Source organism: Bufo gargarizans, chromosome 7 (assembly GCF_014858855.1).
Source record: "Bufo gargarizans isolate SCDJY-AF-19 chromosome 7, ASM1485885v1, whole genome shotgun sequence".
Classification (NCBI taxonomy): domain Eukaryota; kingdom Metazoa; phylum Chordata; class Amphibia; order Anura; family Bufonidae; genus Bufo; species Bufo gargarizans.
Window position 1 is genome coordinate 200115178 of NC_058086.1, and position 12677 is coordinate 200127854.

Sequence of the window (12677 nt, forward strand, 5' to 3'; positions counted from 1 at the left end):
TCATATGCTAGACCTCTTGGTTGGACCCCTGTAAATGCAGCAGAGATGATGACATGTTAGGGCCTCTTGCTGCATATGGGCCTTGGTAAAAAAAAAGTACAGTACAGAATTAAAATAAGCAAACTGTGCGAGAGTACCTCCGAGTACACCCATAGGCTCCGGGTTTATGAAAGGAAAGACTCCCAGAATGCCCCCCTGGCCTAGAAGTTATAGGACTGCTGAATAAGGCCCCTTTCACATGGGCAAATTTTCCGCGCGGGTTGAACACATTGCACCCGCACTGAATCAGGACCCATCCATTTCTATGGGGCTGTTCACATGAGCATATTTAAAAAAGCAGAGACAGGTGCTTCGTGCAGCTGCAACCTGTTAGGCCCCTTTCACACAGGCGAGATTCCTGCGCGGGTGCAATCCGTGAGGTGAACGCATTGCACACGCACTGAATCCGGACCCATTCATTTCTATGGGGCTGTGCACATGAGCTGTGATTTTCACACATCACTTGTGCGTTGCGTGAAAATTGCATCATGCTCTATTTTGTGCGTTTTTTCACGCAACGCAGGCCCCGTAGAAGTGAATTGGGCTGTGTGAAAATCGCAAGCAAGTGCGGATGCGGTGCGATTTTTCACGCACAATTGCTAGGAGACGATCGGGATGGAGACCCGATCATTATTATTTTCCCTTATAACATGGTTATAAGGGAAAATAATAGCATTCTGAATACAGAATGCATAGTACAATAGCGCTGGAGGGGTTAAAAAATAAAATAAAAAAATGAACTCCCCTTAATCCACTTGTTCGTGCAGCCGGCATCTCTTCTGTCTTCATCTGTGAGCAATAGGACCTTTGATGACGTCACTACGCTCATCACATGATCCATCACCATGGTGATGGATCATGTGATGAATGCAGTGACGTCATCAAAGGTCCTATTGCTCACAGATGAAGACAGAAGAGATGCCGGCTGCACGAACAAGTGGATTAAGGGGAGTTCATTTTTTTATTTTATTTTTTAACCCCTCCAGCGCTATTGTACTATGCATTCTGTATTCAGAATGCTATTCTTTTCCCTTATAACCATGTTATAAGGGAAAATAATACAATCTACAGAACACCGATCCCAAGCCCGAACTTCTGTGAAGAAGTTCGGGTTTGGGTGCCAAACATGCCGATTTTTCTCACGCGCGTGCAAAACGCATTACAATGTTTTGCGCTCGCACTGAAAAATCGTGCATGTTCCCGCAACGCACCCGCACCTTTTCCCGCAACGCCCGTATGAAAGAGGCCTAAGGGTTACCATTAGGGATGAGCGAATCGACTTCGGCTGCTTCATCCAAAGTCGATTCGTTGTAATACTGTACGGTGGTGACAAATTACCTTTTAAGGATATATTTGTTTTTAAGTTGTGTTTGTGGTTATTTTTTATTGAATTTTATTCAGCATTTATTAATTGCTTTGCCCAATATTTAATTCTAGGAATTTGTGGAAAACAGTAGAAGAGGAATGAAAGAGACGGGTAGTGGAGCAGAGGGCAGGGAGCTAAAACCGATGGTAGGTGCAGGCAAGGAGATGACCATGCTCCAAGAATTTCACTTTTACTTCCTGCCCCTATCTCTCTTCACTGACTGGGCTTCTTCTGGTGACTTCTTTGTTGTCTGCGTCACACAAGATGTTCTCTTTTTCTTGCTTATCTGCTTGCCCATCAGCTGGCTAGCAGAGTATTTGTCACAGCTGAGACCATTACCTGTAAAGGCAAGCTGAAAGAAATTGTTCCTGCCTCTTCCTAGTGGGAGAACCTTAGTATATAACCTCTTGTAGAGGTAACATTTCTATTATGTTAATGGTCATGGACATGTCTGTTAAACACTGTATTGGCTAATGCACTGCAAATTCTATGGCCAGAAAGTAGGAAGGTACAAAAACACTCATTGCAAAAAAAAAAAAAATAATAATAAAAAACTGCACCTAAAAGGAGTTGTTGGAATGTAATGACACTTTATATGTGTGAATGTAACGATGATATATGTAAGTGATTACAATATTAGAGTAAAAGGATAAGTTTATTGGGGAAAACTGTACAATACAAAGAAGGCTCTTGTACCCTGCTGGGCTACCTCTAGCCTGGATACAAGATGAGATATGGTTGAGCATGGAGGCATACAGGTTCCGTATGGTATTCTGCAGCACATTTGTCCACAGATTATGAAGCTGGGGCTCTAGATCCCAGCTGTTCCCATAAATGTTCGATTGGCGATAAATCTGGCAACTGGGCAGGCCAAGGAAGTGTTGCAATCTTGGGAAGACATTCCTGGCAAACTGTTGCTGTGTGGTGAGCATTATTCTGCTGAAGAATTCCAGATGGAAGTCCTGGCATAAGAGGCAACCGACTGTCGTATGCAATTGCTCCCTAGATTATCACTCCGGCATTTGGGGCAGTGTGTCGCTTTATAGAAAAGGAAGGATTGAAGCGCTCACCACCAGGCCTCCATACTCTAACCCAACTGTCATCCCAAACTGAACCTCGATTCGTTGCTAAACATGATACGGTTCCATTTCTCAGCAGTCCAAGCTTCTAGTTCACGACCTCATTGCAAACAAAGGTGATGGTGGCTGGCTGTCAATGGCAGAACATGTGGGTGCACATGACACCAAATTTCCTACTGCTAAGTGCCTGGGGCATCCTGTAACTTCTGCTTCCAACACCTCCTAACAGCTAGGTCAGAATGGCCTAGGTGGTGGGCAGTTCCTCAAAATGATAATCCCACTTTTTTCATTTCAGTGATGTGACCCCTCTCAGTCTGTCAACTGGGCAAAATGTCTTTCAATGCATCGTAGAGGCATGTCTAGCAGTCAGTGATCTCTCACCAAGAGGTACACTACCAAAAAGTAGCCTCTGAGAGCCTTTTGTATAGAGCAGCAAGAACCAGTGCCTAATCGGACCACACCTGTAATCATTTACATATCTGTAACTGCATGCTGAGTTTTTGCGGCAGTTTTTTTTGTGTTTTTTTTTTGTCAATGAGTGTATTATTGCATTTACTTTAAAGAGGACCTTTAACGGGTCCGGACATTAATATAACTAGTGGATTCGGTGGAGCATACTTATGTTATATGTTATATTATACAGAGCTTACTATTTTCTGTATGCCCTGGTCCATTGTATACCATGCCCTAAATGTCCAAATGGGACAACCCATTAGGGTAACACATTTACACCACATACTGCTGCATTATATCTAGGCGCTTGTACATTTCCTTTCAGCTTGTCAGATCCATGCCGTTTGTGTTATGTTTGTAATGTATTTTGATGAAATTATGTAAAAGCTCTATTATCTAATATAGCATGCACATCGTCACATCTGTATTTTTAGTCACCTGGAAGGTTCTGTTCCCACTAAAGTTTTTCACTTTAATGTCAGTCATTTCCATGGAATTAGTTACTGGAAAATTTCCAACATAGGCTACATTCACATCTACGTTTTTGCTGGATCCATTTTGGATCAACAAAAAACGCTTCCGTTATTATATTTCCGTTATAAACGGATCCGGTTGTATTATCTCTAAAATTGCCAAGATGGATTTTGTGTCCGAGAAAACTGATGCACCATTGATTTACATTGTGTTTCATGCCGGATCTGTCTCGCTCCGTATCGCATGACACACTCAAAAGTACTACTTGCAGCACTTTTATGTGCGTCTTGGGAACGGAATGCATTCTGTAGCATTCCGTTCAGTTTTGTTCCCATTGACAATGAATGAGGACAAAAATGAAGCGTGTTTTGAGATCCTATGACGGATCTCAATACCGGAAAGGAAAACACTGAAAGTGGCCATACTTAGCTTCCATTTTCTACCCAGTGAAAAAAAGAGTAAAGTCAATAAGAAAGCAAATCACAGCATCAATCATTGTCCGTTAGCTTTTCAGTTCAGTAAAACAGTAGTCAAGAGTTAGTGTGAACAGATCCTAAAGGTTGGAGGTGCACTTCCATATACTGTACTAATGCCAAATAAATGTGGGTGTCTGTATCCAGTTTGTCAGCTCCTGTGGAATGTATGGAAGCTGAACTGCATATGCCTGTTACAACAAGGCCCTCCCACGATGACATTACGTCCTGCATTTCTTATATTTAGTGGAGTCTATTTTGTGTTGTGCCCATCAGTATCTTCCTGGTGTCCATAATATGTATATTACCCGGAGTTCATTTTGAGAATATTCTATATGTCCCCCTGACAGAATTTCTAATATACTGATAAATATATATAAACAGTGAATAGAGGAACTCCAGCCCATGTCATAGCTAGTTTTCCCAGAACCACTGCAGAGGAGGTCTACAAAGGGAACAGCTACTTTGTGGGAACGTCCTCTTAGACTTGCATGAAAGATCAATGTAGTCGCTTGGGCCAGCAGGAGGGGAGAGAACATTGTAATTCTTCTGAAGTGCAAAAGTACTGGAACATTGTTAATAACAGCATGCTCGTGTTCTGTAAACCTAATATCAGAAATCTTACAAGGAGAAGCCATGTGCATTTCTTACATGTAGTTATTTCAGCAGTGACTTTTACTGTCCTTGTCCCTTCACCTGCCAGCTTTAAGACTTTCACATTCACTCCAGAGAATAGTATTTTTACTTGTTTTATTATTGTTGTTTTTGTATGGTTAGGAAAAAAATGTTCTGAATATGTTTCACCTCAAAAATCTCTCTCTAATGGCTTTCCCATTTGTCTGGCAGAGGCAGAGCTAGACACACAGTGAACATTCAGCTTTTAGCCTTCCTCTCTTTTCACTATGTGCTGGTTAAGACATATACCTGAGCAGCACTGTCCAGCCGAGCTGCATGTGCCATCAGGTGGGTTGGGGGGTTGTTACACAGCTATGCAGCTGGCTGATGAAAATGATACCTTTTGTCTGTATGATAAACAACTACAGAGAAATCTGAATTTTATTCATATGCAAATGAGAATTTCGAGCACCGAAACCTGGAATCTCTTCATGAATGGTAAACCACTATACCACTAACAGGGCTCCAGATGGCGACCAAAATGGTCGCCAATGCGACTTTGAATTTACAAATGGCCACAAGACTTTTTAGTCTTGTCGCCATTTGCGACTAGACCCGCCGCCGCAGCTCTGAATACAGCGGTGGGCACAGGAGATGATAGTTCTCTGCCCCGCCGCCGATGTTCTTCTCAGCAGCGCAGTGGAGAAGGAGTCTCTCCCTCCCCCCTGTGCTGCCGCCTCTGCCAATAAGAAGAGAGACAGGAGGAGGAGGGGAGGGGCTGTGGCCACTGCGCCACCAATGAAGAAAACTGACCTGTAATACAAATACAGGAGGCGGGTGCCGGAATCAAATAGCTGGCACCCGACCTCTGACAGGGAGCTGCGATCAGCTGCAGTTGAGTTAACCCTTCTGGTGCGGTACCTGAGGGGTTAACTGCCGCTGATCGCAGCTCCCTGTCACAAAGGTCGGGTGCCGGCTATTTGATTCCGGCACCCGCCTCCTGTATTTGTATAAGAAACATTGGTAGCACAGTGCACCCCCCCCCCCCCCCCTCAACACCCCAACACCCCAGTATAAGAAACATTGGTGGCTCAGTGGGAAGTGCCAATGAGGGTTAAAAAATAATAAAAAAAATGAACTCGCCTCCTCCAGTTGATCGCGTAGCTGGCGGTATCCTGTTCTTTCTTCAGGACCTGTGGTGACGTCACTGAGCTCATCACATGGTCCATTACCATGGTGATGGATCATGTGATGAGCACAGTGATGTCACCACAGGTCCTTTGACAGGTCCTGCGCCACCAATGTTTATTATACTGGGGTGTTGGGGGGGGCGCACTGCGCCACCAATGTTTATTATATTGGGGCAGGCGCACTGCGCCACCAGTGTTTATTATATTGGGAGGGGGGCGCACTGCGCCACCAATGTTTATCATACTGGGGTGTTGGGGGGGGCGCACTGCGCCACCAATGTTTATTATATTGACCTTCTACTATGCATTCTGTATTAAAGAATGCTATTATTTTCCCTGCGTTCAGGCAAATCTTCAGTTTTTTTCGCCGGAGATAAAACCGTAGCATGCTGCGGTTTTATCTTTTGCCTGATCAGTCAAAATGACTGAACTGAAGACATCCTGATGCATCCTGAACAGATTGCTCTCCATTCAGAATGCATGGGGATATATATACCTGATCAGTTATTTTCTGGTATAGATCTCCTAGGACGGAACTCTATGCCGGAAAAGAAAAACGCTAGTGTGAAAGTACCCTAAAATATTAAGTTTAAATCCCCCCTTTCCCAATTTTACATATAAAATATATAAAAAATAAATAAATAAACATATTACATAGCGCTGTCCAAACTATTAAATTATAAATATAATATCTCCTATGCGGTGAGCATTCGCCGTTTTTTAGTCACCTTGTCACCCCAAAAAACAGGATAGGACTGTTCTATTATGGGCCGAATGTTTCATAAAATGCTAAATGCACGCAGCTTTTTTTTTTTTTTTTTTTTTTTTTTTTTTTTTGCGCGGTATTGAGTATCGCAATACTTTTTTATGGTGACGAAAGCGAATCAAAATTTTGGTATCAAAACAACCCTACGCCGATATGATCGGCATAGCGTTGTCAAGATACCAAAATTTTGATTCAGTTTCGTCACCATAAAAAAGTATTGCGATACTCAATACCGCGCAAAAAAAAAAAAAAAAAGCTGCGTGCATTTAGCAAAATTTGATGGTTTTTTTTTTTTTTTTATATTAACTATTTTTATCAAATGATCACACATATCCATAAGCATGAAGTCATATCTCAGGCAAATGTAATACAGACATATGAGTTACATACATGAATGGACAGGGCGGGGTAACGCCCCTATCCGTCTCACAATGAGGATATGAGTTATTGCTAAAATAAGTTATAAAACTTAACAGTAACAACTGAAACAAGACATGAGGTGGTGTCAGCGTATCAGTGTACTTTAGTTACTAAGCCGTGTTCGATTTACTCACAGGGATAAATACTCAGTGTAGGGGGGGTGGGTTAGGAGAAATTCCTATATTCTTTCCAGGGAGACCAAATTAGGAGGAAAGTGTGTCTTGATCTCAACTCCCAATGTGAAATCTCTTCTAATCTATAAATCTGATCAACCTTGTTGATCCAATGTTGAGTCGTTGGGACTTCTGTTGAGAGCCAACAGGCTAAAAATTTGATTTGGCTCCTAAATTTTTCAGTTCAGGAGCCAATGGCTACTAGGTATTTTTTTTAGTCTGGAGCACTGACTAAGCTATAGCATTAAAGGGTTTCTGTCACCAGAAATACCTAAATGAAACTGGCTGACATTAGCGATGTGCTAATGTCAGCTGAACCTAACTAGCCTATTCCTAGTTTTATCTATGCCCCCGTTACTCCATAAATGTAACTTTTATAATATGCAAATTAGCCTCTAGGAGAGGCTCAGTTCTTCCACCTCTGTCACTTCCCTCCAAGTCTTGATTGACAGGGCCAGGCAGTGCTCGCATCCTCCTGCCGGCCCTGAGTGCATGGAAAATCTCGCGCCTGTGCCGTTTAGTATTTGGCGCAGGCATAGTGAAGGAAGGAAGCTCACTGGCTGCCGACTTCCTTACTGCACCTGCGCTGAATACTGAACGGCACAGTCAATCAAAGGGAGGGGGAATTTGCAGAGAACAGGGGGTGTTACAAAGCAGTGCTCAAATGATTCAACCCGAACCTCCTGGTGCTCCAATTGCTCATTTGCATATGAATAAAAAGCAGATCTCTCTGCAGCTGTTTATCATACAGACAATAGAAAGGTATCGTTTTATTCAGCATGATGAGCCCTACCAGTCGGTATGTCTGGTTTAATAGGATTGATCCTGGTGACAGAGCCTCTTTAGTAAGGCTACTTTCACACTAGCGTTCGGGTGTCCGCTTGTGAGCTCCGTTTGAAGGGGCTCACAAGCGGCCCCGAACGCATCCGTCCAGCCCTAATGCATTCTGAGTGGACGCGGATCCGCTCAGAATGCATCAGTCTGGCAGCGTTCAGCCTCCGCTCCGCTCAGCAGGCAGACACCTGAACGCTGCTTGCAGCGTTCGGGTGTCCGCCTGGCCGTGCGGAGGCGTGCGGCTCCGTCCAGACTTACAATGTAAGTCAATGGGGACGGATCCGTTTGAAGATGACACAATATGGCTCAATCTTCAAACGGATCCGTCCCCCATTGACTTTCAATGTAAAGTCTGGACGGATCCGTTCAGGCTACTTTCACACTTAGAAATTTTTTTAACAATATAATGCAGACTGATCCGTTCTGAATGGAGCCACCGTCTGCATTATATGAGTGGATCCGTCTCAGACGGATCCGCTCTGAACGCAAGTGTGAAAGTAGCCTTAGTATGACTTTTTTGCCCATTCCCATTGGGTCTGTTACATCCATACACAGTGGAAAGAGAAAATCCAGCTTCTTATGGAGTAAAAAATAGTTCTTTATTGGCTCATCGTATAAAATCCACCAAAATCACAGGAAAAAGATGTACAGTAACGCGTTTCGGGCTACAGAATGCAGCCCTTACTGTACATCTTTTTCCTGTGATTTTGGTGGATTATATGATGAGCCAATAAAGAACTATTTTTTACTCCACAAGAAGCTGGATTCTCTCTTTCTTATGGATATTCTATTAGGCCCAGTTCTGGCCTTTTTTCCGTGCTTCGTGGATTAAAGTCAGAGGTGAGAGCTGCAGCCATTTCAACCATTGTTTATCCATACACAGTGCGATCACATTAAGAGTAGGGATGCACAAACTTCTGTTTTCAAGTTCGGCGTAAAAGGTTAGGGTTATCTAAATTCCGTTATTGATTCTGCTACTACAGACCATAAGTTATGGTTCTATGGGTCTAATTCTTACAGAACGTAAACCTTGTACGTCGAACTTGAAAACACAAGTTCGCTCATCCCTAATTAATGGGTATAGAGAAGGAGGATTACAGCACACCAAGGAGGGATCTGAGAGGTATATACACAGCAACAGAGACTAACAAGCATAGCTCTGATATGACACTAGGAATAGCTCGTCGCCTATTCTTTTTACTGGTTTTGGTCCTTGACACTGGGATTTACATTAGTAGCTGATCTTCAGAGACTTGATCATTTAAATCCCATTTTTACATTACCAATATCCAAGAGTAATTGGAGGTACTCTTAGTCCGATTTCAACATTGTCAAGATGACATCTTCTATTAGTCAGTTTCTGGTTTGAATCGGTATGTAATGTGATACTTATTCCACTTGTTCTGCTTTCATCTGCCCATTTCTGTGTTTTGTGCTCTCCAAATTGAATTTCATCTAAGATTATCCTTATATGTTTTCTAGGCTTCGGGAACAAGTTCAGCTTGAATCTAGCCCAGCAATATCGGACCCCATTGACATTCCAAAATAGACACAAGCAGCCAAAATAGAAGCAGGGTTAATAATTCTCCTGTTGATCTCATTCTTTGTGCTATGTACCCTATGAGTTGCTGCCAGCAGCATTGTCACCATTCAATTTTTTATGTTAGTTGTGCAGCATGTGAAAAAGGTCAAGCTACTAAACTTGAATGGAAACCAGATTTCCGAGCGGAAGTAGATATTTTCCCTCTTCTATTCAGTCAGGTTTGATGCTTTAATACACAAGAGGCAATCTTTACACTGCCATCTGTGCTTCTGTATTCCTTATTACAATGTTAATGTAATATAGGAAATCCATAGGGTTCTTATTTTCTTTCTTTTTTTATATAATTCTCTTAAAATATTGTGACCCTTCTTGGAGATAATAAGGGAATAAATGCAGATATATTTTTCATGTTTTTTGTCGCTTCAACTATTTCCCTCTCCCGACCTGAAATTTCTGTACACTCCTGCAATTTTGCACTAAAAGTAACCGTAGCCTTGATAACTATGGTACAGGTTGACGTATGCTGGATGTCTATGACAGTGTAGACTCTGTCAAGGCGTTTTGCAGCAAGAATTAGCCTGCTTTTTTCTCCTATGTACAAAAGACAAGGATCTATTCCCAAGATCTCATATTCTGAAAGTGAGTTGCCTGCTGTTTTGCTGTTCCTGCTCTCACAATTACAGTAAATGTTAATGTTTGTATCGATTTCATTCTAGAACTGCTATTCCAGCAGAGCTCAGGTTATTTCATTGCAGTTGTCACCTTACCAGACAACTGGTTTGCTGGTGAGTGTCTATGCAGAAACATTTATGCCATCGCAAGAGGTGTAAAACAACTGGCGTGTACACTGTTTTGTGGCATCTGTAAAATGTTCTCTCTCCAGGGAACTGACTGCAACTTCATTGATGTGGCGTCATCAAGGGGATACATTCTCACACTGAACAGGGCTCATTTAGCAATACTTCTTGGTGGCAGTTCACTCTACTGTAAAAAAATAAATAAAAATATCTAAATTTGAGACTATATCGTAAATCCCTCCAGTGGCATTTTTTGGGTTATTGGTCAATGGCCTGTTTCTTTTGAGTGGTCTATAAAAGCTTTAAAAGAAATGGCCTTTAATTGTTTCTATATTTATAATGTTGGAGAAGTCTGTATGTCTTATTTTTGCTGAATTTCAGTGGTTCTGTCAAAGGAGAAGTATCTTTTTTATTCACTGTTGAAAATAATAGACTCCTTTTTTTTTCTCTCTGAAGTGAGACTGTAAATCCAAGGGAAGGGACGTTTTCTTTTCCTGATACTTCATCTTTGACAGCGGCATTTATTTTGGAAAATATACATTTGCATATGTCTTTTCTTTAAGATGTCTTGTTTTTAATGACTTTTGTAGGAAAACAGAAAAATAAATAAATAAAAAATGCTTTAACTGTCTCCATGTATTTTTCTGCAACTCGGAATGAATGTCATTTCATATAATAACAATTCTGTGTGGCTTTTATGGCCTCAACAGGGGTCTGATTAGATGTTCAGACAAAATACTGACACACAAGAAAAGCTTTGACTATATTAGACCTGGTTCACATTGATGTTCGGAGCCTCTGCCCGGGGTTCCATTACTTATGACAGTAAAATGAATGCAACATCCTGAACAGCACCATGGCTTCTATTGTAAATGGAGCCTAACATTCCAGATGTTCAGTTTACTCATTTACAAAATCAGAGTACACATGTATGATTTTTATTTTTTTATCCCATACAACCGTAAATGTTGTTAATGCAGTTTTGCTTGTAAATACTTAAGAATAATGGGTTAAAATCTTCTACATGTCATGCATAGCAGTCAGGTGAAGGTTGATGGAGTGAACTCTAATGACATGTTCGTTTTATTTGATTTATTTTTTTGTCACTCTGTGACCCATGGAATTGCATGGACAAAGTCTTGTGATAAGTCCTCCATAGACTAAGATTAAGCAGCGATGTGTTGGGGAAATACTGATCCCAACTATAAATCCTGAAAATAAAATTGTTCCTAGACTGAGACTACGTTTACATAGTCAGTATTTTGGTCCATATTTCACAATCGGTATATAAAAGCCAAAACAAGGATTTGACTCTACAGAGAAATAGTATAATGGAAAATGTAAGCCTCTAGTGTTTTGGACCCACTCCTGGTTTTAGCTTAGAAACACTGATTAAAAATGCTGCCCATGTGAAGATGGGATCTGAAGAACGACCGTTTTCTTTCAAAAACAGCACCACACCAGTTCTTGGGTTGTCTATTTATTGCAGCTTCATACCATAAAGGGCCCTTATACATACATTTGTATGTTTTTGGGTTTTTTTTTTTACCACCCAAAAAAAAAGCAATAGAAATCAAATGAGTTTTTTCCATGCCTTTTTCCGTGGATTTTGCGAGCTAAAAGTTGGTTGGACAGGAATGATACTGTTGCAATTCTACATGCCACCTGTGGGACAGCTGTGGTGCTGTTCTGAAAGAAAGCAGCTAGGGCTGCAGAAAACGATTATTTTAGCAATCGAGTATTCTACTGATAATTTTTACGATTAATCGAGTATTCTAATAAGAAAAAATGAATTGATAGACTTTTTTTTCTTTATAAAAACTCATCAGACCCCCTGCCACCCTTCGTTCCCCCCTCTGCGATCATCTCAAAAGTGCATCAGATCCCCCCCCCTTCCCCCGTTCCTTCAGCTCCCGAACCATCAGGTCCATTCCCCCAGTGCCTTTAGCTCTCCCCCACCCCAGTGCCATCAGCTTGCCCCCCAGTGCCAGTACTTTCCTTTCCTGTAGAGGCTCCGCTCCACAACTCCTCAGTCTTCTCCTTGCGCTGCACTGACGTCACACAGCGTCAGGTCATAGTGCACGCATACGTGCACGATGTCCTGACGATGTGTCAGGGCTGAAAGTGCAGCACGGTACAGGCCGGCGGGTGACCACAGAGCGGTAAGTAATAGCAAGCGCTTTACTCCTGCTCTGTGGTCACATGACATAAACGAATCCTTGATGCAAAAATTTTGCATCAAGGATTTTTGGGTATCGAATTACTCGTTTCAATCGAGTAATCGTTTTAGCCCTAAAAGCAGCCATGTTTTTTTTTTTATATCCATCCTGGACAACCCCTTTAACCTGTTCAGGACACAAGGTGTACCGGTACGTCCTGGTACATAAGAAATCATTCGGCAGGCACTCTGTACCAATGCCCAGGGGGGTCTTGTGACCCCCCGATGTCAGCAATC

General features: G+C 42.0%; 1 protein-coding gene across 1 annotated transcript in view; it reads left to right on the top strand.

Annotated features, from left to right (window-relative positions):
• LOC122943808 (choline transporter-like protein 1) overlaps positions 1-10853 on the top strand; it is a 119845-nt gene extending 108992 nt beyond the window's left edge. Inside the window, exons 15-16 of the mRNA XM_044301854.1 lie at positions 1477-1551; positions 9365-10853. Coding sequence (XP_044157789.1) covers positions 1477-1551; positions 9365-9388 — 99 coding nt within the window. The 3' untranslated portion in view covers positions 9389-10853. The remainder of the gene's footprint in view (positions 1-1476; positions 1552-9364) is intronic.
• Positions 10854-12677: the final 1824 nt, after the last annotated feature.